Source organism: Moschus berezovskii, chromosome 12, assembly GCF_049115385.1.
Source record: "Moschus berezovskii isolate FMDL1 chromosome 12, NW_MosBer_1.0, whole genome shotgun sequence".
Classification (NCBI taxonomy): Eukaryota; Metazoa; Chordata; class Mammalia; order Artiodactyla; family Moschidae; genus Moschus; species Moschus berezovskii.
This window is the reverse complement of record NC_142471.1, coordinates 63477477-63502500: the sequence shown is the minus strand read 5'-3', so window position 1 is coordinate 63502500 and position 25024 is coordinate 63477477. Positions and strand designations below refer to the sequence as shown.

The 25024-nt window shown below is 43.8% G+C and overlaps 2 protein-coding genes across 2 annotated transcripts in view; both read left to right on the top strand.

Annotated features, from left to right (window-relative positions):
- TLL2 (tolloid like 2) overlaps positions 1–3657 on the top strand; it is a 144495-nt gene extending 140838 nt beyond the window's left edge. The window contains exon 21 of the mRNA XM_055424988.2: positions 436–3657. Coding sequence (XP_055280963.2) covers positions 436–570 — 135 coding nt within the window. The 3' untranslated portion in view covers positions 571–3657. The remainder of the gene's footprint in view (positions 1–435) is intronic.
- Positions 3658–10177: 6520 nt separating this feature from the next.
- On the top strand, positions 10178–23571 carry OPALIN (oligodendrocytic myelin paranodal and inner loop protein). The gene is made up of 6 exons (XM_088841974.1): positions 10178–10256; positions 10864–10898; positions 11414–11449; positions 20459–20578; positions 21738–21794; positions 23395–23571. Exons 1-6 carry the CDS (start codon positions 10178–10180, stop codon positions 23569–23571), a joined length of 504 nt encoding a protein of 167 aa, XP_088698100.1.
- The last annotated feature ends 1453 nt before the right edge of the window (positions 23572–25024 follow it).

Here is a 25024-nt window from a genome sequence, read left to right as displayed (position 1 = left end):
TGGACTGTAGCCTGCCAGGCTCCTCTGTCCATGGGATTCTCCAGGCAAGAATACTGTAGTGGGTTGCCATTCCCTTCTCCAGGGGATCTTGGAAGGATCAAACCCAGGTCTCCTGCATTGCAGGAGATTCTTTACCATCTGAGCCACCAGGGAAGTCCTGAAAGTGCTTAGATGCAGTTAATTAACCGATGCACTTGATAGTAATAGACTGTATTTGAGCTGTGCATTTAGAATTGTCTTTGGAAAAGTAGAGCTGGGGCATGGGGGTGGGGGTGCTCTTGGGAGCAGAATTTGAAAAGCTGTTTTTTGAAAAACAGCTTGTTTTGATGCCCCTCAGCATCTCTCCTGGGTCTTTGACTCATTCTCCTTATTTTAATACTCCAATCACAGCCAACTGGCTTAAAGCCCCTTGGTTTTCCTTTCTCCCTCCCTCAGCCATTGGAAGAAATCTACTCTGCAGGGGATTCTCTGATGATTCGATTCCACACTGATGACACCATTAACAAGAAAGGCTTTCATGCCCGGTATACCAGTACCAAGTTCCAGGATGCCCTACACATGAAGAAATAATGTTGTTCTTGAAAAACAGGAACTGAGAATGTTTTTATAACAATAGCACCTTGTGAATCTGTCCTAAAGCAGTGTACAGTATTATTCTCAAACAAAAACTCAAAATCTAGCCTTGGAAGTGTGTGTATCTGATGGAATTTGGCCAGAACAAGGAGGGGAGAAGATATTTCTTTGATTCCAGCCTCGGTGTTACCAATCATGCAGTTTTAAAGATTAAGATTTGATGTCACTGGCTATTTCAGCTTTGCCTGTTTGTTCTCCTTGCCTTTTGCTGTTCTGAGGCAGAAGCCTAGCCTTGGGCAGCTCTGTTTCTGGATGTGCTTCCGTAGGTGTAAGGCAGGCTGACCGTGTCTCGGAGACTTGGGGCATCTTCCATCAGCGCTGGGCATTGAGGGTAAAAGACTGGCCATAGCTCACGTGTTCCTCACAGCTTTGGCTGGAGACATTAACTCTCTGCCAGGGACACATCACCCAAGAAGCCCAATCATATGGGCGTTGGGACTAAAACAGGCATCGCAGTAAGCGTCATACAGAGAAAGCTGGTGTTTGAGGATCACTGTCGTGTAGCAAGGAGACCCCCAGCTTGTCCTCTGTGTCTTCAGCTTTCCTTGCCCATGTTGGGTTTTCCCCATCCCTAACTGCATTAAGGGTCCAAGGCATCTGCTGTGACTTCAGCAGAACGTTTGCTGGTGAGAGTCCCTAGTCTTCGGAAAGAAGACATCCTGACTTGTCCTCGTGCCCTCGCTGACTTGGAGAAGACTCCACATGGCCTTGGGATTCCGTGGGCCAATAATATCTCTTTCTCCAGCTTTGGAGGCTGTTGCTGTGGTTGACTTTCACTCTTGACAACCAATTCAAACTGTATTTGCAAAACGTGCAAAGACACCTTATGGGGGACCATTCAGGTCCCTCGTGAACATCATTGAAAACTGGTTAATTATAAGTTATGTAAGAATCAACACTTTGTGGAACAAGTCTACCTGTGACTAACTTTCTGCAACTGGTTGAGTTAAAGAGTGCATTGGTGACTTACTCAGACTAACCATCATTCAGTCACCAACTTTCAATTAGAATTCATCACACTTGGCGCTCGCTTTGGAGAAGTGGAGAGGATGTTGTTTACACAATTTTAGAACCTCCAGGTGTACTTTAAACAGTGAGGTAGTTTTGAATGGCATTTCATTAAGGCATCTATGGGCATTATGAGCTAAAAGCTGTGGTATGTTAGCTTTAAATAAGAGTATTTATGTTGGAATAATTTTAAAATAATGTTTACATAGCCGTAAGTCCTGTGTGGTTGGTATTGAACACAGAAGGTTTTTGGTGAGAGTTCAAATTGCTCCCAAGCACCAGAATTCCGTGGGGATGAATCAACATCATTTGAAACAATTTGCAAAACATTTAAAGGTGATATTTTTGAAAATCAAAATATGGCCCCAGAGGACTATGTCTAGTTAAAAAGATTGCTGGGAGTTAAAATAAAAAGACATAAAAGAATAAGAATACAAAGAAAGGTAGAAAAAAAATGCGTGGGAATATTTTTTCCTTAAAACAGAAAAAAATCAAAGTATTATTATTAATAATAATATATGTCTGTATATATGTATGTATGTAAAGGATCAACGGTCAGAGCCTTAATCAGTGCAGTGTGATAAATGCTGACCCACAGGCTTGACTGAATAGGCCCTCCTGGACCGGCCTTGTATTTTATGGGTCTACTTTTACCAAGCCTCTCTTGGCCTTTCTTGGCCCTGGAGGGAGGTTCAACCTACATTCTTATATTGTGACCTTTCACAGCCCCTGTACCGGAAGATCTTTGATTCAGCACATGGAACAGCTTGTCATGTGGTTCAGGTCTACATAGGGTGGATTCCATTTCTCTGATTTTTTGTTTGGGGGCTTTTATTTTGTCCCATCTGATCTTCAAAGTTGACACTGAAGTCAGGATGCAGAAGGTGGCTGTTAAGGGTCTCTTGCTGAGGACTTGAAAATTCTGAAGTTTCAGCCTTTAGAAGTCTGAATAAGATTGATGAATTCCCTGGAAAAGTGAGAGGGAGTCAGAAACAGAGTCAGTTCTGCCTCTGTCTTTGCTGCTCTCATGAAACAATGGTACTTGTTTTTCTCTCTCTAGTATGATTTTCAAAAACACAGAGCTTCAACCATTATCAACCTGTGGCCAATTGGAAACAATGAGACGCTTATGAAAACCTTTCTTTAGGCCTTTTGTGAGTGACGTATTCCCAGAAAAGACAAGCTCTGATTCAGCTGGGGCTGGCCAGATATCTCCCCTGGAAGCTCAGACTCACGGGACATACACACGACGCAGGTTCTGCAAAGAACTGAACAGATGGCTTCACAAGAGAAAGTCCACCCAGCAGAAAGACCCAGGCCCCTGCCTTGGCTCTTCCAAATGCTCAGTGACCTTTCTGTACACATCCCACGGGACGTTACCCCTGCCTGCTTTGTCCTTGGGGCTGTTGCAAAGCTCCAAGCAGGCTGACTTCAGCTCAAAGAATTCTCTTTGGTGACCTGGTGAAACATTTGGAGTCCAAGTCTTCAGCCTGATCCAATTCTGGTGTCATCTGGTCTAGCAAATGCTAGAACCTGGATCCCAGGGCAGCGTGAGGATCTGGAATTAATTTCAGCCTGTGGAATTTCTCCAGCCAGAGAAGGAGGCTGTGCATTGATTCACCATAAGACGGTTTTCCTCTAAAGTTAAGTTTTATGTTACTCATGAAATGCTCAACCTGGTTACATCATTTGTAAAATCTTCTTAACTAGCAAATCACCCTGGAGTTTGCCGTCAATCTGGTCCATTTGATAAATCTCAGATAATTCGTGGTAGTGTCATTGTTCAATGTGTGAACAAGTGTTCCCTAGGCTTCAGCAGATGGTTTTCAAGTTTCCTTTGTAGACTGAACTTCTGAAAAATAATCCCAAATGCCTAGAAGATTTCTTTAAAAAAAAAAAAAAAAAGAAAAACCATTTAGAGCATTATCTATAAATATACTGTGTTTTTTATCTTGTGTAATTGTATGTTTCATTAAATGTCAGTTTCAAAAAGAAAGTGGAAAGGAGCTAACATATATCTAGAAAGAATTGTTTCATTAAAGAATGTGGATTTATCAACATGTCCTGGGTTTGTATGACAAGTTCAGACCTCTTGGTGATCTTTTTCTCCAATATCACAGGAACTTGGGAAGCATGTACAAAATTGGGGGGCCTTCTCTCTGGCCTTCTATGATCTGGTGAATACCCAGAGCCTGGCTTCAGAACAGGGCTCCTATTGGACCCAGAAAGTCACGAGCAAAGCTGAAGAGGGCTTCAAAGTCGCCCCTCTTCTTGGACCCAGACAGGCTGGAAATCTAACAACATGAACATTGCGGAGATGGTTGCTACTGTAACAGCTTAGGCGTGGTAGCCATCTTCCTTTGTCTCCCAGCAATTCTCTCCATCTGGTTTTGAGCCTGAGGACCACATGTGGCCTCTAAAACTGAAGGTCACAGTTCTTATAAGGGGGCTCTCTTACAAGCGGCAATTGGATTTTTGGTCTTTTGGGAGCTTGTTGTTCATGATTTGCCCCAGTTGCCCATGCACACAGTTATTTTTAGTTCCTTATAGTTTCTTTGTGTTTGGTTGCTCAAGGAGACATTTGTCCAGGTGCAAGCAAGCACTGTAACAAGGGGTCCCAGGTCCCAGACCCCAGCCTGTCTCAAGACATATTAGTTTCGAGTCCTGATCAAGGGGCGAGAGGGCTGAGCTTCTTCAGGGCTGATTTTCCCTGGGAGGATGTTCTGAGAGCACCATGTAGGAGTTCTTGCTGCTGAAGCCTCAGGAGCGACCCAGAGCTGGGGTCCCTGACCTCTCTTCTTTCTGTTGGCATCCCTACACCCACCCAACCAATTTCATTTCTTCTTAAATTAAAGATTAGGCATCTGAAAAAAAATTAGACTTCTTTTTTGATGCTTATGACTGGAAAACCATGACTGACCCAGACTCTTAGGGCAGAGCACCCATTTACTGGCTTTCTTAGCAATTCTTCCAAAGGAGTAACATGTCCATTGGAGGACGAGTTGGTGATCAGTGGATGCAAAGACAGAGTTAAAAAGGCCCTTACTGGCCTTGTCCATCCGCAGACAGCTTAGCCAGAGGGGGCAGGGCCATCAAAGCCAGTTCCTTGGTCCAGATCTCTGGTCCAGGTTTCATGCCTACCAAGCAAAGATAGAAGCACAGTTTGTACTGGTTGTACTGATTTAAATAGTCTAGTAACCTGTATTGTAAACATGTTGTCTCTACTGTATAGATTGAGACAGAGATTGGAGGAAGTTACTTCACTTGCCTAAGACCACACAGGGTCCAGAAGTGTGGTCAAGGCATCCCAAACAGGCGTCTCTGAGCTATGTTGTCTCCCTGACTTCCGGGCACCAGTGGATTCAGTTTAAGCCTCACTGAGTCTTGGGGACCTGAAGCCCCATGAGGCAAAGGCCACTCTGGACTTGTTAAGCAAGGCATCCAGTGCCTGGGTCCTTACACCCCATTTTCCAGGATCATCTGCCTAAACAGATGGTGTCTCTACCCCTGTTAGTTATATCTCAACCCCAGGAATTGGCTTTTTTCCAACCTTCCCCTCCCTTTCTTCCCTCCCCGCCTCACATTTCTCCCATCATCAAGTCTCACTGCCTCTGCTTCCTCAATAAGCCACAAACCCCTTCACTGCTCTCCGTGTCCACTGCTCTCATCCCAGGGCAGCCAGTGTCACCGCTCACTTGGACTCTGCCAACCAGAGTCTGGGTTAACCCTTGCATCCCTTGTAATCCAGGCAGTGCAGGTAATCCTTGTTAGCCCCACTTAGATCATCCTCTCCTCAAAACCCCGACAGTCTTCTCATTGCTGCACTGTGGAAATCTTACCATGCCCTGCTGCTCACATCCGGAGAAGGCAATGGCAAGCCACTCCAGTACTATTGCCTAGAAAATCCCATGGATGGAGGAGCCTTGTAGGCTGCAGTCCGTGGGGTCGCTAAGGGTCAGACACGACTGAGCGACTTTACTTTCACTTTTCACTTTCATACGTTGGAGAAGGAAATGGCAACCCACTCCAGTGTTCTTGCCTGGAGAATCCCAGGGACAGGGGAGCCTGGTGGGCTTCCGTCTATGGGGTCACACAGAGTCAGACACGACTGAAGTGACTTAGCAGCAGCAGCAGCAGCTGCTCACATCACAGGCCACAACTCACTCTGCTTTTAACCTCTTCCAGGCCCCTCCCACCACATTCACTGGCCTCCCTCCTATCCCAGCACACCAAGCCTGCTTTAGAACCAGGCCTTTGAATTTCCTGTTCCCTCTGCCTGGAATCCTCTTCTTATTTTTCACGTGCATCTTTAATGTCATGTCTCAGAGACAGCTGCCGCCCCGTCACTCCAGACCCTCTTCCCTTATACACTCCACTTGCTCCTCCATAATGATTTTTCCTGTCCTGTTCTGACTGTTGTCTATCTGCCTCACTGAAACATACATTCCCTGAGAGTTGGAGCCTCATTTGTCTTTATCACCAAGGCCGAAACAGAGCCCAGAATAATGCTTGACGTAGAGAAGTTAAAGGTTTGTTGAGTGAATGATGAATGCACTCAATGCAATGACCAAATTATTAGTATTAATTTTATTGTTTTGTTGACACGAGATTCCAACCCCTTCATTGTTTTAAAGAAGTAAACTTCTAACAGAGAACTCATAAGATATATAAGGCAGTCCATGTCAATGGCTTGGACTCCAGCTCTGTGAGGCTCTGTGTCAAAATGTGAGAAAAGAACGAGGGTGAGGATAAACTCACGCTCATCACCTAAAGCAGGTACAGCCCTGCCTCCAGCACAGAGCAGGCTCCAGCCCCCATTCCCCAGGCACCCCCTTCATCGATGCTGGTGATGTGTTGACTCCCTCAATGCTGGGACAGTGACCAATGCCACTTGCCTGGCCACTGGGGGTGGAGTGGCCAGCCTCACTCAGCCTGCATGTAAACAGCCATTGTTTCTAAAGAGCTGCTGGCTGCGGGAGCCACCAAGATCTCGGGCCAGCTCTGAGTTCTTTGCTGAGATGAAAGTGTAACCAAGGAAGGAGCTTGAAAATAAAAAGGACAGAAAATGAAAGCAGAGAGCATAGGTGACCCGGGTCATACATGGTGGCCATGGAGCAAGAGAGCATCTCCCCTGAGGGATGGACCAACGACTCGGCTACTCCCCTGACCATAAATGGCTTGGCCAGAGCTCTGTTGGAGCCACCTCTTCTCTTGGCACCCTTGCTCTCCCAGTTGGATGTTCCTACAAATGCAAGACACAAGCCAATAACACCAGCAAAAAGTCGAGGTTGCCGAGGGCAGCGTTTGGAGAAGGCTCTTGGGAAGCTGTTGGAAATGGTGAGTGGGCATCTTTCCTCTGCCTAGCCTTCATTTCTTTCTATAAACAACAATACCCAGGCTTTTAAAGCTCACATCTTCTAATTCAAATATAACTGTACCTTCAGTGAAAGGAAGTTAAGGAGCTTGGCTTTTAATTATTTTCCTATTAGTATGAAATTATTTTCCTGTTAGTATGAAATACTAATCATTAAAATATGAAATTATTTTCCTACTAGTATGAAATACTAATCATTAAAAATTCTCATCTGATATATGCTGATGCCGCTTATGTTTTAATATTAAGGTTTTGTTTTTAAAACCCCACCTACAAGTAAATGTTTCAGCTAAACTCATTTCCCAGTTGGAGCAATGAATCCTTTATCCTTATTTATTTAGACTGCCTTTTGCTGTGTGATCCACAACAGAGAGATTCATAAGTTGCATTGGAAACTGTCCACCTTTCTTACTGACTTGTGGTACATGTTTGGTTGTGACTCAATCAAATGAAGTTTGCTGAGTTAGAAGGGGCTTCTGTGATTCCTTTATTAAAGAGACTAGTAAAAGGGGCTGTTCAGATTTGGAGTTAGGAAGATCTGTGGAATAAGATTTTTTATTTAGAAGATCCAGCCTCTTCTTATCCAGCCTCTCCCACTGACCAGCTGGGGACCTTGAGAGACCTGTCTTGGCCTCTCAGTTCCCTCACCCATGATGTAGGGTGAGAGTGTGCCCCTTGTGGAGATGCGTACAGTGTGTGACACACGGGGTATCCTCAGTCACTATGAGTAGTTAGCCCATCTCCCCTCATTCCCATCATGAACAGCAGACTGATAATGAGTGACACTCAGCCACTGAGCTCCTGATGTCCCTTTGGAACCACCGTGTAGATATCAACATAGTGCTTAGACTAGCAATGAGTGTCTTGTACCAAATTCCTGTACTTTGAATATTTTAAATTCATGCAGATAATTCCATCCAACAAGATTGTCCTAGTGGCTTCCCTGTACCTTGCTCCATGCTGGTCAGGCCATGAAGAATATGACACCATGGGATCCCCCACCTGGAGTAATTTGTAGTTTTGAAGGAGCTGCCACAGACATTAGTTCTTTTGAGTTTATTCCGTGAGACAGGCAGGGCAAGTTAATAGTATCCCAGTTTTGAGGATGGAATAACTGTGCCTGGGAGAATAGATTTGTTATGAAAAAATGGAGACCAGAGAGCCTGAGTCACTTTCCCCAGGCCACACAGCTACTAAGTGGCTAAGTGGACTTGAATCCAGATCAGGGGACTCCCAAGGCCAGAATTGCCTCGCCCCACTCAGCTTTCTCTCTAAAGGACACTGAGTCAGATTCTTCTCCACCCACATTTACGTGATGTTGTTTTCTCCATGAGAGTACTGTAGTGTGTTTCTACAAAATATAAATGTCTTTCTGAAGTTGGCCAAAATCTTCGTCATCCAAATGTTGATAAACAGCACGTGCAGTGGCCCACTTGTTGCTGCTCCTCCCTTCTGCTGTCCCCCAAAGAAAGCTTTGTTCTGGTCCTGCTGACATCAGTAGCTAGTGTTTGCTGATGAGATAAGGCTCTGGACAGCTGCATTTGATGCCGTGACCAGCCAGCATCCTCTGTGGGCTTGGTCGATGTTAGCATAAAGGTAGGTCCCTTGAGCAAAAAGACCTAGAGTAGCTCAGATGTCTAATACTGTCTTGGAGGAGGAGGGGCAAAGTGCTGTGAGCCTGGGGGCTCCAATTATTCTGAAGAAACTCCAGGAGTCCTGAGGAAGCCTGTAACATGGGAGAAAGAGGCTGCTGGGATTTCCCTGGTGGTGGTCCATTGGCTAAGACTCTGCACTCCCAAAGCAGGAGTCCTGGGTTCCATCCTGGGTCAGGAAACTAGATCCCACATACTGCAACCAAGAGTTTCAATGCCCCAACTAAAGATCCTGCATGCTATAACTAAGACCCAGCACAGCCAAATAAGTAAATAAATAATTCTTTTTTCTAAAAAGAGAAAGAAATAGGCTGTCACCAAAAGACCCAAGTCCCAGTGACAGCCAACTAATCATGTGAACTTGGGAAATCCATTCAAATTCTTGCCTCAATTTTCTTTTCTATAAAGCAAGGGTTTCCTGTTGCTAAGAGACAGGGAAGTGAACAGTTGCCACTGAAGGGTGCTGGCCTGCTGGGGCCATCCTAATTGAAAGACAATCTCTGGGGCAGGCGGCAATGGGAACTATACCTTGTAGGTGCTTGAAACATTTTTAGTTCACAAAATGAGTTTGTCATTCATTGACCTCTCTGAATTCCAACCTACCTGAAAGCTAGCTAGAATAGGTGTTTCATTAATTTTGCATATACTGGTACTATCGCCTCTAGACACATCTTCCAGGTTGGATTTGAGTCACATGGACCAATCTCATTTGTCTGTTTTAAGAGATCAGCCCTAAATGTTCTCATTTATCCATGAGGGAATTTCTGAGAAGTCCCTGGGCCTCAGCTTCCTCTTCTGTAAAATGAGGGTCTGATGTAGACAATCTTGGAGGCACTTCAGCTCTGAAATCTTAGGATCTTCTGCTGCTGCTGCTGCTAAGTCGCTTCAGTCATGTCCGACTCTGTGCGACCCCATAGACGGCAGCCCACCAGGCTCCCCCATCCCTGGGATTCTCTAGGCAAGAACACTGGAGTGGGTTGCCATTTCCTTCTCCAATGCATGAAAGTGAAAAGTGAAAGTGAAGTTGCTCAGTCATGTTTGACTCTTAGAGACCCCATGGACTGCAGCCTACCAGGCTGCTCCGTCCATGGGATTTTCCGGGCAAGAGTACTGGAGTGGGTTGCCATTGCCTTCTCCATCCCAATCTTTTTGTTATTGGCTAACATTTCATTTTAAATCTTAGTAAGCACATTGCTTCTAGAATGACAAAACCAGGTTTCAGAGGCTTCGGGGAGATCAGGAGTTGGAGTTTAAGCTGAGTTGTTGGGGATTGGGGAGGCTGGGGCTGAATGAGACAGAGCCTGGCCAGGTGGCATGAATCAAGTGTGACTGGACACGGCAGGGGGCCAATCAGGCAGAAACAAGACCACTCCAGCCCCTTGAGCCAGGGTCAGAAACTGTCACCAGCTGAGTTGGAGCAGAGTCCACCCATTTTTCACATCCAGGCAAGAAAGGCGCTGGGTAAAGAACAGCTGGCAGAAACTGACATGAAAGAGCCCAAACTGGAAGGATGGAAGATGGGAACAGGGAGGAGGAAAGAGCCACCAGAGGCCCTGGGCAGGACCTGATCCTGGAAAGTGGATACCTGGGTAGGCTAACAAGTTGGTGTCCCATTGAGTCCATGATTTTTTTTTTTTTTTAATTTTTATTGGAATATAGTTGCTTTACAATGTTGTTAGTTTCTGGCAAGTTGAATCAACTATATATATATATGTACGTGTGTGTGTGTGTGTATATGTATATATATATACATATCCCCTCTTTTTTGTATTTCCTTCCCGTTTAGGTCACCACAGAGCATTGAGTAGAGTTCTCTGTGCTATATAGCAGGTTCTTATTAATTACCTATTTTATACATGCACTCAGTCGCTGAGTCATGTCCAGCTCTTTGCAACCCAATGGACTGTAGCCTGCCAGGCTCCTCGGTCCATGGAATTTTTCAGGCAAAAGTACTGTAGTGGGTTGCCATTTCCTACTTCTGGGGATCTTCGCAATCCAGGGATCGAACCCATGTCTCTTGTGTCTCCTGCATTGGCAGGTGGATTCTTTACCAATAGCACCATCTGCAAAGGTCATTTTATACTTGGTAGTGTGTATAAAGCCCATAATCTTTAAATATCGACCCCATATTTGAGGGAGATGTGAGGCTGGGTTCTACGTGAGGGTTTAGCCTCTTTCCTCTGTCATCCCGACCAGCTCAGCTCCAGCCTGAAACCCCTGCCTTGGACTCAGTAAAAAGGGAAACTTATCTTTCTCAGATTCTCCTCCTGTGAGGGAGTTGAAGTGGGAGCCCCTGGGGTCTTACTTCCCACCCCAAGAAGAAAGTGCCATCAGTCTACACAGTTTCCTTCCTGAAAGGAGTTCCAGGGAGAGAAAGAAAAAAGCAAAACAACTTTCAGCACTCTGCTGAATATTTCTATTAATATTTTTGCTGCCCTTTTGGGTCAGGACCTCTCAGGAAATAGTTTGACTGGCTGGTCCCTTAAACTGGCCCTGGTTGAGGACCTGGGAGGGGAGGAAGGATAGGACTGCCCTGATGCTGAGTGGGGATCTCATGACCCCTGACTCACCTGCTCCCCTGCCTCTTTGGGGGCCAAGATTGGGAGGGGAGGCTGGAGCTGACTGTGCCTGTGGGGTCAGTAAATTCTCTTAGAGTCCGCCAGGCTCTATGACATTTGGTGGAGGGGTCAGACAATGGCCTGGCTGACCATTACTGGAATCTTTAAGGTTTCCTTCTCTCTTGCAGAGTTTTTCACTGAATTTCACACTGCCGGCCAACACGGTGAGTACAGCGGCCCCCGCTTACCAGGTAGGTGAGCAGAGATCAAGGCAGAGTTGACATTGGGCCTCCAGGACACCATCATTCAAACCTCATGTAAAACTGTGATGTTACACAGGTTTCAAAGCACTACGAAGAGCTGGGGGTGCTGAGAGACATGTTCTCAATGATAAGAATTATAAATACACATTTTTTTTTTTTTTTAAGTATACAACTTAGCAGGGATGAGACAGGCACACACAAGAGTAGGTTTTGCTTAGAAGAAGAGGCAGAAGCAAGTAGTAAATTCACTTCCTTACACAAGTGGAGCAGCAGGTCACTGCAGCAGACCCTTCTCAGGGACATGTAAACAGATGGGTGGGGAGCTTAAAGGACGTTTCTGCTTTTCTCTTACACCCATCTCCTTTCCACATTCCTACAGTCCAGGCTGCCTGCATCGCTTTCCTGGCTTATGGATTCCCAACCTGGCCTCCCTCCTCTCCTGTGGTTTTCAAATGGGCTGATTTTGCTTCCCAGGGGATTTTTTTTTTTTTTTTTATGATTAAGAGGATGCTACTGATATCCAGTGGATACAGGTCAGGGATGGTGACAAAAATCTTACAATGCACAGCACAGCCCCTCATCCCCAACAAAGAATTCTCTAGACCAAAATGTCAGTAGTGCCCAGGTCCCTGTTCGAGTCATTCCCCCACAATGGGTTTTCAATTCAGCAGCCAGAGTGATTTCTACTTTCTAAGATGTAAATCTGGGGAGTTCCCTGGTGGTCCAGTGGTTAGGACTCAGTGCTTTCACTGCTGTGGCCTGGGTTCAATCCCTGGTTGAGGAACTAAGATCCCAGAAGCTACTCAGCTTGGCCTGAGAAAAGTACATGTGATCGTGTCACTCCCTTGCTTAAGACGCTTTACTGTGTTCTCATTGCGTGCAGGCTGAGACCTGAACACTTATTCATGGTTACAAACCTCCCTCACCTGTTTTTTGCCTACTTTCCCCTCATCTCTTTTCTTCTCCCACTTTTATTTTGTATATGCACCATGTCCTTGCTCTCCTACAGACTTTTCATAAGCTGTTTCCAAAAGTTTTGAGTCACTTCTCCACAACCCTCTTCAGCTTTTCCTGGCTGATTTCTATGCATTTGAGTGGTGTCAAATATCAACTTACAGGTTAGCTACCCTGGATGGCAACTACCATCTCTCCAACATGATCCTTAATCCCTTTTGTTGTAATTGCTTGATCAGTTATCTGCATTTTTTTTTTATTTTTTTTATATCTAAAAAAGAATTTTATTAAAAAAGCACAAATGCAAAGAAATGAACAGAGGAAAATTTATGCGTCGAACCTGGACTGGTCACTTATGATAATATACATGCTACAATTCCATTCTCTCCAATTATTCCACCTTCACCCTCTCCCACAGAGTCCCAAAGACTGTTCTAAATGCCTATGTCTCTTTTGCAGTCTCTTATACAGGGTTCAGGTTACCATTTTTCTAAATTCCATATATATGCGTTAATATACGGTATTGATGTTCTTCTTTCTGGCTTACTTCACTCTGTGTAATTGGCTCCAATTTCATCCACCTCATTAAAACTGATTCAAATGCATTCTTTTTGATGGCTGAGAAATACTCCATTGTGTATATGTACCAAAGCTTTCTTATCCATTCATCTGCAGATGGACATCTAGGTTGCTTCCATGTCCTGGCTATTATAAACAGTGCTGCAATGAACATTGGAGTACATGTGTCTCTTTCAATTCTGGTTTCCTCGGTGTGTATGCCCAGGAGTGCGATCGCTGGATCATATGGCAGTTCTATTTCCAGTTTTCTGAGGAATCTCCACACTGTTCTCCATAGTGGCTGTACTAGTTTGCATTCCCACCAACAGTGTAAGAGGGTTCCCTTCTCTCCACACCCTCTCCAGCACTTATTGCATGTAGACTTTTGGATAGCAGCCATTCTGACTGGTGTGAAATGGTATCTCATTGTGGTTTTGATTTGCATTTCTCTGATGATGAGGGATGTTGAGCATTTTTTCATGTGTTTATTAGCCATCTTTATGTCTTCTTTGGAGAAATGTCTGTTTAGTTCTTTGGCCCATTTTTTGATTGGGTCACTTAGGTTTCTGGAATTAAGCTGCAGGAGCTGCTTGTATAATTTGGAGATTAATCCTTTATCAGTTGCTTCATTTGCTATTATTGTCTCCCATTCTGAAGGTTGTCTTCTCACCTTGCTTAGAGTTTCCTTTGCTGTGCAGAAGCTTTTGATTTTAATTAGGTCCCATTTGTTTATTTTTGCTTTTATTTCCAATATTCTGGGAGGTGGGTCTTGGAGGATCCTGCTGTGATTTATGTCGGAGAGTGTTTTGCCTACGTTCTCCTCTAGGAGTTTTATAGTTTCTGGTCTTACATTTAGATCTTTAATCCATTTTGAGTTTATTTTGGTGTATGGTGTTAGGAAGTGTTCTAGTTTCATTCTTTTACAAGTGGCTGACCAGTTTTCCCAGCACCACTTGTTAAAGAGACTGTCTTTTCTCCATTTTATATTCTTGCCTCCTTTGTCAAAGATAAGGTGTCCATAGGAGCGTGGGTTTATCTCTGGGCTTTCTATTTTGTTCCATTGATCTATATTTCTGTCTTTATGCCAGTACCATACTGTCTTGATGACTGTGGCTTTGTAATAGAGCCTGAAGTCCGGCAGGTTAATTCCCCCAGTTCCATTCTTCTTCCTCAAGGTTGCTTTGGCTATTCGAGGTTTTTTGTATTTCCATACAAATTGTGAGATTATTTGTTCTAGTTCTGTGAAAAATATTGTTGGTAGCTTGATAGGGATTGCATTGAATGTATAAATTACTTTGGGTAGTATACTCATTTTTACAATATTTATTCTTCCAATCCACGAACACGGTATATTTCTCCATCTATTCATGTCCTCTTTGATTACTTTCACTAGTGTTTTATAGTTTTCTATGTACAAGTCTTTTGTTTCCTTAGGTAGATATATTCCTAAGTATTTAATTGTTTTCATTGCAACAGTGAATGGAATAGTTTCCTTAATTTCTCTATTTTCTCATTATTAGTGTATAGGAATGCAAGGGATTTCTGTGTGTTGATTTTATATCCTGCAACTTTGCTGTAATCATTGATTAGCTCTAGTAGTTTAAATACACATTTTGAAAAGGAAAATAGCAAGAAACCAAAAAACACTTCGATTGCCATCAGCAGAAAACACTGGGGTCGCTCCTTCCAGTCCTGTTTGATCCTACATAAATTTTGACTTCTGTTGTCTTCATATCATGGTCTTCTCACCTGTAATTTTATAAAGCAAATGTTTTCCATCAGCCTTTATAAAAGTAACTGAGGGTGGTCTCGTGACATTTCTTCAGGCGCATTATTTAGCTAAATGACCAGTCACAGTTAAGAATTCTTTTGTGATAAGCATAGGTATAAATAAATCCTTGTTGGCACTTAACCTGATTTCCTTAGAATGAAGTCTAGAAGGGAAATCATTGGGTCAAGATGAATGAACATCTTATGGCTCAGGATTATGACAGTTGCAAGTCCACATGGAGATTTTCAATTGATGATGGCGGACAGTTTCAATCCAGAATTGACCCTCCATTTTCTGTTCTCCTGTTGTTTAGAAGATAACATGCCAGGATTGTTTTCTGACCAGAATTGCTGCTCTGATGGAGCTAGGCATTTTTCTGGCCCAGGTTTTTGTGGTTTGGGCTATGCCAAGTTTTTCTAATAAGTCGTATAGTTAATCAAAGAAAATAGACTGAGACTGCTGGGAAAGAGTTTGCCTAAGCCGGTGCTCACGTTTACTGTAACATGAGGGAGCGTTCTGGAGAGCAGTGGAAATGCAGACCCGAGTGACCTGCTGCCCCTTTGCTGCCCACACTGGTGACCCTGACCCTGTCCCTGACTTCCCGGCACCTGCTGCACGCTCCTGGTGAGGGCCCTGTCTTCTGACCCTCCCTGACCCACTCAGCTCTCTGCTTCAGCCTCTGCCTATTGTCTGCAGAGGCTGACAGTAGCCTATTGTCAATATTGTCAATAGCCTATTCCCCTATCCTTCTCCTTCCCTGTCCAAATCTTTCAATATGTGACTGGTGGCACTTCCTACCTGGCTACTGGAAGCCAGCCAGGCTGTAGAGATCCCAGGTTCTGTCTTATCCTGGCTTGGCTCAGCCTAGGAAGCTAACTCAGAGAAGCAAGGAGCCGTTGCTTAGGGCCATGAGGGTGAGGGGATTAGAGGGAGGCACTAATGCTGCAAGTCATCACCTTTTGGAGTGTCTTCTTGGTTAACGACCTATTTCTCTGAGAACTGTCCCTCCTCCCTTTGAATCTATGTTAGACAACAGCCACCCCAGTCTGTCTGGAACTGTCTGGTTTTAGCATTGAATGTGTTGCAACCTAGGCAACTTTTCTCAACAACCTGCCACATAATCCTTCCCTTTTGGTGTAGCTGGATGCTCTGGAAAGTGGGGGGAGGTGGATGCCAGGTGCATCAGAGCCTCTCTGCAGGGAGTGGGGAACAGGACCACATATGCAAGTCACCCCCTGCTGGGCCATACTGAGCTGTCAAGTATGAAAATTAGGCATGGGGTACTGCATTTGTCATGGAAAGCAGAGCAGCAGGACGGTTGAGAGCTTGGACCCTGAAGTCAGACCACTTGGCATCTACCACTGAGGGCTGTGTGACCTCACACAAGTTAATTCACTTCTCTGTGCCTTACTCTTCTCTACTGTAAAACGGGGGTCATTTTAGTCCTGCTTCACTGGCTGTTGTGAAGAATAAGTGAGCTGATAGAGGGAAAGTATTTGAACAGCCTGGCACATAATAAGTGTTTCATACGCATTAACGGGTACAGTTAGCAGGTGTTCATGAGGGCAGAAAAATCCATCCAGAGAGAGAAAGAAGGAAGCAAACAGGCAGAGAAGAGCACAAGTGAAAGGCCATGCTGTCCAGGAGTAATGGAGAGATCCCAGGAGGAAGGGATCTTTGGTCATGACAAAGTCTCAGGCCCCAGCTCCAGTGCCTGGAGAAGCCAGATTCCCACCACCTGTGGGATCCACGAGGAACCCCTGAATCTTTAGAGTTAACTCATTCTGGGGGGGGGGGGGGCCAAAGCCAGCTCAAATGAATTTCTGTAACCTGAAGGCAGAACATCTTATCTGAAACAATGTCTACCTCTTCCCGTCATCCTGAGAAACAGAACACTTTAGGCAAACACAGCTGCTGCTGCTGCTGCTAAGTCATTTCAGTCGTGTTCGACTCTGTGTGACCCCATAGACGGAAGCCCACCAGGCTCCCCCGTCCCTGGGATTCTCCAGGCAAGAACACTCGAGTGGGTTGCCATTTCCTTCTCCAATGTGTGAAAGTGAAAAGTGAAAGTGAAGTCGCTCAGTCGTGTCCGACCCTTAGCGACCCCACGGACTGCAGCCCACCATGCTCCTCCATCGATGGGATTTTCCAGGCAAGAGTACTGGAGTGGCGGGGTGGTGGTGAGATTGTATTTCAGTAAAACTAAAACCATTTAAGTGAAAGTGAAGTCGCTCAGTCGAGTCCGACCCTTAGCGACCCCACGGACTGCAGCCTACCAGGCTCCTCCATCCATGGGATTTTCTAGGCAATAGTACTGGAGTGGCTTGCCATTGCCTTCTCCGGTTGAAGTACCTAATGGACTCTAAAACTGAGAATCAGACTCTGAAATCTGGTGATCACACTTATATACTGAGAACCTCTGAGGCTAATAAATAGGAAATGAGCCATTATCATTTGAGCTATGACAGACACCCTTTCTATTCAGTTTGTTACATCAGTAGAATCATTGATGTATAATAAAGTTATAACTGACGATGGAATCTCAATTTTCAAGTTTACTGATACTGTCAAGAACTTATTTGTGCATATAGAATTCAGTATTGGGGAAATTTTTCCAGTAAGAAAATTCCAAGGGACATGATTTTTGGTAGTAAGCTTTCTTCATATACACAATAAATTATAAACACTTTCACAGAAGCTGAATAGGAGTTAATGAAAACACACAAAGCCACTGATTGTGGATTAAAAGAGGAACAAAAGTTCCTATGATTTTTGAGGGAATGTTTATAAATGGTTAAAAATGTCAGGTGATTTGAAAGGGCAAGAGGCACACTCAAATACACAATTACTTCATCAACCATCAGGTGGTGTCAATGCACAAGTGAAGAAATGGGTCACAGAAATAAAACCTCTTTATCATCATAACCCCAAGTGCCAAAGTACTAGAAGTATTTCTAAACAATCATGTAAGTCTGCATTTGTAAAACTGCCGAACTAAAACAATTATATAATGAAGAAAGGTAAAAAGTTTCCTATGATAAAAAATACTTACTGGTCGTGTAATACCAAATTAAGCAAATATTTGTTTGATCGGAGCTCTCTGGGAGAGAGGTCTAGGCTTGGAATGCAAACATCCAAGTTCAGGTTAAATTTATCTGTGAAACCTGGGAGAAGACCCATAACTTCTCTGAGATCTGGATCATTTTTTTTTTTTTTGTAAAATAGAGAAAGCTATCAAAAAGACGAAGCCACAGGAATTCCAATGTACTCACTGAAGTTGATGAGTGAAAGTGAAGTCCCTCTGTCGTGTCTTACTCTTTGTGACCCCATGGACTGTAGCCCGCCAGGCTTCTCTGTCTATGGGATTTTCCAGGCAAGAATACTAGAGTAGTTTGCCATTTCCTTCTCCAGGAGATCTTCCCAACCCAGGGTTCGAGCCTGGGTCTACTGCACAGCAGGCAGACTTTTCACTGTCTGAGCCACCAGGGAAGCCCGTGGTTGATGAGAATATTCAATAAATTATAGGTCTGGCCAGAGCTTTGCCAAGTTTAAAGAAATTATCAGAGCTTCTACTCCTGGTGCACATTTAATCCTCCAAACAACCCTAGAGGTAGGTGCTCACAGCCCTATTTTATGGATGAAGAAATGAGGCCCATGAGACTGTGAGTGGAGAAATCAACACCCCATTCCAGAAGGCAACTAGGACCCATGCTCTCAACCCCACACTACACCACCTAGCATAGCTTACATGAGTTAGTTGCTAACGTGGAACATTGTGCCCTGAGATTTATCCATTCAGAAAAGATTCTCATCTGAAATATCTCATAAATGGGTAAAATTCAGTGCCCCTCTTTGAGTGCAGCTGTGAACGAGAAACATGGATTCATTCAACATGGAATTATGCCGGGAATAGGGATAATTCACAGCTTCAGAGACCTGACCAAGCCGTCTGCTTCACTGTGGTAAGGGAACAAGTAAAGCCTTCTTAGAAACAAGCAGTCTTCCTCTGTGGCTCAGATGGTAAAGAATCTGCCTGCGATGCAGGAGACCTGGGTTTAACTCCTGGGTTGGGAAGATACTCTAGAGGAGGAAGTGGCAACCCACTCCAGTATTCTTGCCTGGACAGAGGAGCCTAGTGAGCTACAGTCCATGGGGTCACAAAGAGTCAGACACAACAGAGCGACTCACACGTCCTTCCTCCAAGGTCTTCTTAAGGAGCCTGGCTCCACCGGTATTTATATTTTTTCCTTTTCTAGCAATGGGGACAAGTAGGCCCAAAGTGTGCTGGGAAGGGTGTGGGGACTTGGGACAGGATAAAGCCTTTTTGAGTTGTAAAATGTATTATGGCAAATCCACAGGGTGAATAACGAAGCTCTCACCTGAATTTCTGATTTCTCATGCCTTGTAACCAATCTTATTCCTTCTTACAAGGGAAGGATTGAGGAAGATTCTATTCCACAGTTGTTGTCATCTGTTGTTTTTAATAGAAAGTTTAGCAAAGGGGTATACTGTAGGCATTTACAGCTTAACCTTGGGCAGACTATCTTATATGATGTGCATTCTATAGATTTTGTTATCTTAAGATGTGTGTTCTTTTCCTACGCAGACTTCCTCTCCAGTTGTGACTGATGGAAAAGGAACTGTAAGTACACCACTTAAATTACGGAGCCTTGGTTCAGTCACTTAGAAATGGGAAAATGCTGTGCCCATCTTGTGCATTCATTTTGAAGATTAGATGATGTTTGCTCTGTGAACTGTCACCAAGCACAGAATCTGCTCAACTGTTTTTCTTACAACCAACTCAGTTCAAAAAGGAAGGAGAGCATAAACAATCACAGATGATTCCACAAAGTCTGGAACAAAAGAAGCTAGACACGAGAGAGTACATACTTTCTACTTTCATCAAGATAACTCTGAAAAATAGACAAAGCTAAACTGCAGTGATAGATTTCAGGATACACATGCAGTGGCTGGATAGGAGCCCAAGGGGGCTTCTCAGGGGTTGGGAATGTACTGTTTCCTCATCCAGGGGCAGGTTACCTGGATGGGTTCATCACATGAAGTCATCAAGCCACATATTTATAATTTATATACTTTTACATGTCTTGTCATTCTTTAACAAAATCACCCCCTCAAAAGTGACGAAGACTCCAATGTTATATGATAGTTGCACATTTACAGGGATTCTCAATACTCTCTGCAAGTAATTACAAATATGAAAACTTATGGGGCTAGGAGCATGGCTACTTCCACTCGGATCAAAGCAAATGTGAATTTGGAAATTAATCGGCTCAAGCATTTATTGTACATAAATTTTAAAAATTCATATCAAAATGGTGCGGTATACAGTAAAACTTTTTGGTATATATTTTACTTTTTGCTAAACTAACAGATAAGAATGCTAATTGTTGCTTTGAACTGTTTTTCAGCTTTTCCTATATTGTTCATATGTTTGTCCAATTTTCTACTGAATTATTGTCCTTTTCCAATCAATTTAAACAACGTGCATTAAGTACGATGAAAGTGAGCCATTTGTCACGTACATTGGAAACAGTTTTTCGCTGTATTTCATTACCCCTTTGATTTTGTGTAGGACACTGAGGATCCACGCAGAGTTCTGTTTTAATTTTAATCTTTTGAACTCTTCCCTTTTTTTCCGGGAGAACCTGACTGTTTTCTCTGTGCAGGACTGTGGGCCTTCTCTCGGGTTAGCAGCAGGCATCCCGTCCCTGGTGGCCACGGCCCTGCTGGTAGCCTTACTGTTTACTCTGCTTCACCGAAGAAGCAGCAGCAGCGCGTCCGCTGAGGTGACTGGCAGCTTCTCTGGGTCGCGACTTGTTGGCGGGAGTCAGTATTCAATGAACTGGCTTTGGGCTGGGGGTGTCAGGACTGTGTCTGTTTTCTGAGAACAAAAGGATGGGTGTTTCTGTGCCTCATTTTCTGTCTCAGACTCAAGACCTTACCCTCCAGGCAGAGCTGATATATCATCCAATCCTCAGGTCACTTGAGGACACTATTGGGGGTGGCACGAGTAGGAGCAGAGAGGGATGTTTGTTGCCATGGCAAACATGTCTGTGCAGCGAGTGTGTTTTCTAACCTTGAGAAACAAGGACACAAGCTTCTCAAAGAAGATGGAGGTGAACTTATGAAAGATGGGAGACAGTTGCTGAGATGTCCATCACAAGGATATGTCCAGGAGATGTGACTCTATTTATCTTCGTACTTTTCCTACATTCTAACACACATCAGTCACAAGGGAATCTTCCGACCCCACACCTTACAAATACCAGAGTTCTCTGGAGACCAGGCTCAGAATTCAAGGGCCACCCTGACCCATATCCAACCAGAGGCCATGGTTGTGATACAGCGGTATAGTGTGGTCGCTGTGTTCTAATTCCATCCTTATTTATGAGCATTTCTGATTGTTCTCACACTGGTAAGTGTTAACAGGGAATAAAAAACCTAGGTCCCATCCCTAGGTCTGCCACTTTACAATTTATATGTGAGCCTGGCCAAGTGATAGAACATTTTCTGTTTCTTGGTTAGTTCAACTCCAAAATAGCTCCAATTAAATCAGAATCTCTGGATGATAGAGCTGTGGCATTGGTACCAAAAAGCCTTCAGCATTTTATCATGGATCATTTTAAACAGATACTAAAGTAGAGGGGACAGTATAGAGAATCTAGTTAGCCACAGCGGCCAATCTTGCTTCATTTCTACTCCCACCCTCTTCTCCACAATGTCAACCTAGATTATTTCTTAAGTAACTCACAGTGGCATCTCTTGTTTGTGGATTTTTAGGGGGCCAGTTATTATCCTTTTGTTTATCTTGTTTTGTTTTTAAAGCACTCTGCTGATCCTAATGTGTGGCTAGGTTTAAGAACCACTGATTTTAATCATGGTCATGGGCAAATGTTGTAACCTTTCATTTCTTCTTCTTTTTTATTTTATTCCTAACCGACTTAGGAAAGTGAGAGGCCTTGTGAAATTACAGAAATCTATGACAGTCCCAGGATAGCTGAGGTAAGACCTCTCGTTTACATCACTGTACATCACTCACACGACACACAAGCTAAGGGGCTTCAGACCTGTTGTGTACAGGAGCACAGTGTGAGCACAAAGGAGGTTCTCATTATACCTTTATTGACTGGACAGGAATTTAAGGTTGAATTCATATTAGAAAACTGATTTACTATTATTTGTTCCGCTGACAAAAGAGAAAACCGTGTGATCATTTCCAGAGGAGATGAGAGTTCAAAACATGAAACAGCCATTTGTGATATGAATTCGGAGCAAACTAAAGATTTTGAAGGAATTTTTTTAACTTGAAACAAGACATCTTTTTTAAAAAATCACAGCAAATATCATACCTAAAGGTGAAATGTTAATGATTCTCTTTCAGATCAGAAATGAAACAAGGGTGCTCAGTGTTACCATTTCTACTGAGATAGTTAGGTCCTAGCCAGTGCAGCATGTTGAGGAAAAAAAAGTAGAAATTAACTCAATGAAGGGGAATTCTTTCATAATGGATGCTGCTGCTGCTGCTAAGTCGTTTCAGTCATGTCCAACTCTGTGAGACCCCATAGACGGCAGCCCACCAGGCTCCCCCGTCCCTGGGATTCTCCAGGCAAGAACACTGGAGTGGGTTGCCATTTCCTTCTCCAACGCATGAAAGTGAAAAGTGAAAGTGAAGTCACTGTCGTGTCTGACTCTTCGCAGCCTACCAGGCTCCTCCGTCCATGGGATTTTCCAGGCAAGTGTACTGGAGTGGAGTGCCATCATAATGGATACCTATGTCAAATAATCACACTGTACTCTTTAAATATCCTTTATTTGTCAATTATACCTCAACGAAGATGAAAAGAAAAAAGAAGCAGAGAACATAAAACTGCAAAAGAAGACAGAAAAGCCTCATTATTTGCAGATAATATGATTATCCACATAAAAAGCCAAATTATCTACAGATATATTGCTAGAATTAGCAAGATATTTTAACAAGTTTACTGGAGGTAAAAGTCAATATTAGAGTAATTTTTGTTTCTAAAAATCAGTAACAATTAATTTTAAAAAGTAATTTTTTAAAATACGATTTTATAGTGGTAATAAAAATATACAGAATGATGAGGAATCAATCTAACAAAACCATATAATCCTTTCATGGACAATAATAAAATCTCAGTAAAAGATATTTAAATAAAACCTAAATAATGGGAGTTTGTATACAATGCTCCTGGATCAAAGAGCTCAATAGTATATAGATATCAAACAACTTCAAATTGATCTGCATAATAAATGTAATTACAATATAAATTTCAACAGGTATTTTTCACGGAACTCAATAGGGTGCTTCTAAAATTCATATAGAAAAAAAGACAGGAAAAAATTTAAGTACCAACAACAACAGATAGAACAAATAGCAAACAAATAGGAAGATGATTGATTAAAACCCATCCAGTGATCACATGGATGATGTTCCATGTCTTGAAACCTATGTTTCAAATGTTTTGTCTGATGGTTGGTTGTTTGAGGTGGGAGGGTAAATCTGGTTGCTGTTACTCCAACTTGGCCAGAAGCAGAAGTCTTTGAAGTAGTTTTTTTAAAAAAACCTGTTTGTTTTCTCAAGAATCCAAGGAGGTTACCTACCCAGGAGAAGAATATGATGGGAGGAGAAGAAGCCCACATATATGTGAAGACCGTATCAGGAAGTGAGGGATCCATGCGTGACACTTACCGCCCTGCTGTCGAGGTGGAGAGAAGGAGGGGCCTGTGGTGGCTCATTCCCAGACTGAGCCTGGAGTGATGCAGCGAGCCAAGGAGCGGAGCTGGAGCTGGAAGCGAGCTAAACACACAGGGATCGATCATGCCTGGAGTGAGGAGAGAAGCCAAGCTGCTGCTTAACCACTCCAAACTTCATTTGCAGATCTGGAAAACTTCGGGGTTGATTTTACTCTTTAAGGGACTCATCTGATAAAGTGCATTCTGACTCTCAGACCTTGTGGTTTAATAATCAGTGAAGTCGCTGTGCATTCAAAAGGAGCCCTTGAACCTTGCTCCTGACCCCCAGTGGGGATTTGCTTGTCTTTATGATTTGGGGAAAGGAGTTTGATTTCTCAGTGGCTCCCCTTTTGATCTTTTTTCACATCCATTTTCTCAAAAAAGCCATTAGACCTGGCTTTCATGGACAGGTTGACCAAGGCTAACATGGTGCAGGTTGGGATATAAATGATACTCAAAGGGGACGTGTGAGAAGGAGCAGTTCTTTATCTCTGCACACCTCAGGGTAGAAATCAGGGGGAGCCACACGTTCCCTGACCACAGGGGCAGCCTGTGGCTGGGTCATTCATCATTCTCTCTTGTGATCAGAGGGTATTCAAAGTGTGTGTGTGTGTGTGTGTATGGTGGGGGGGTGGGGGTGGTGAGCACACGTGTGTGCTGAGGGTAAAGAGGGTGGAAGGAAGGCAGAGATTATTTCAAAATATTATTAGAAATAGGGGCTGTACCTATTTTGTGGGAATAGAGAGAAAGGTCCAAGTCCTTGGACCATCAATGGGGAAAACTCATGAGCAGGAAGAGAGGTCAAGAGGACTCTGGGTGGGTAAACACAGGACCAAAGGGATGATCCAGGTACTAATGTGATGGTCATCTGAGGGGAGCCCATGAACAGCGGCAGCTGGATCAGGTGAGATGTTCACCATCACTCCTGGGAGGAGGCTTCTGGGAGTCCTGGTTCCCCAGCACAGGTCCATTGTTCCCCTGATGGGAGAGCCTGTGTCCAAGAGATCTCAGGTCTACCCACCAGCTGCACAGGCCACCTTGAAGAGCTGTGGAGATATTCCTTTCTCACATGGGGCCCCTAGATGCTCAGAAACAAGGCTTCTCTGATTCAAACAACCCAGGACAGGTTCTGCACACCCCATCACTACCATGCCAACACGTGCTCTTCAAAGTTCCTTGTGAAATTCAGTTTTGTGCTAAGTCCCCTGAGTCTAGACACATTAACAAACAGATCTGGCCGTGTTTAAGCAGACATGCCCAGTGATCCAGGTGCTCCTACTTCTCTTACCTGTTGAGAAGGACCCTGGATTTGCTGAGAACATGATTGTGGCCTTAGCCTTGACACTCACAGTTGTGAGCTCTGGGGCAGATCATGGACCTTAGCTCTGTAGGTACAAAATGGAGACTGTCATTTTCCTCCTTCTACCCTTAGGAGTGTTGCAAGGATGAACGGAAACATGACTTATCGTCTATAAAGT

What these genes read in the sequence shown, in the direction of transcription:
- OPALIN (XM_088841974.1), top strand. Translation starts at nt 10,178, where the DNA reads ATGGAAGATGGGAACAGGGAGGAGGAAAGAGCCACCAGAGGCCCTGGG. An exon ending in CCTGGAAAGTGGATACCTGG is followed by an intron (nt 10,257 to 10,863) that starts GTAGGCTAACAA and finishes CATCCCGACCAG; the next exon opens with CTCAGCTCCAGCCTGAAACC. An exon ending in GCAGCAGCGCGTCCGCTGAG is followed by an intron (nt 20,579 to 21,737) that starts GTGACTGGCAGC and finishes TAACCGACTTAG; the next exon opens with GAAAGTGAGAGGCCTTGTGA.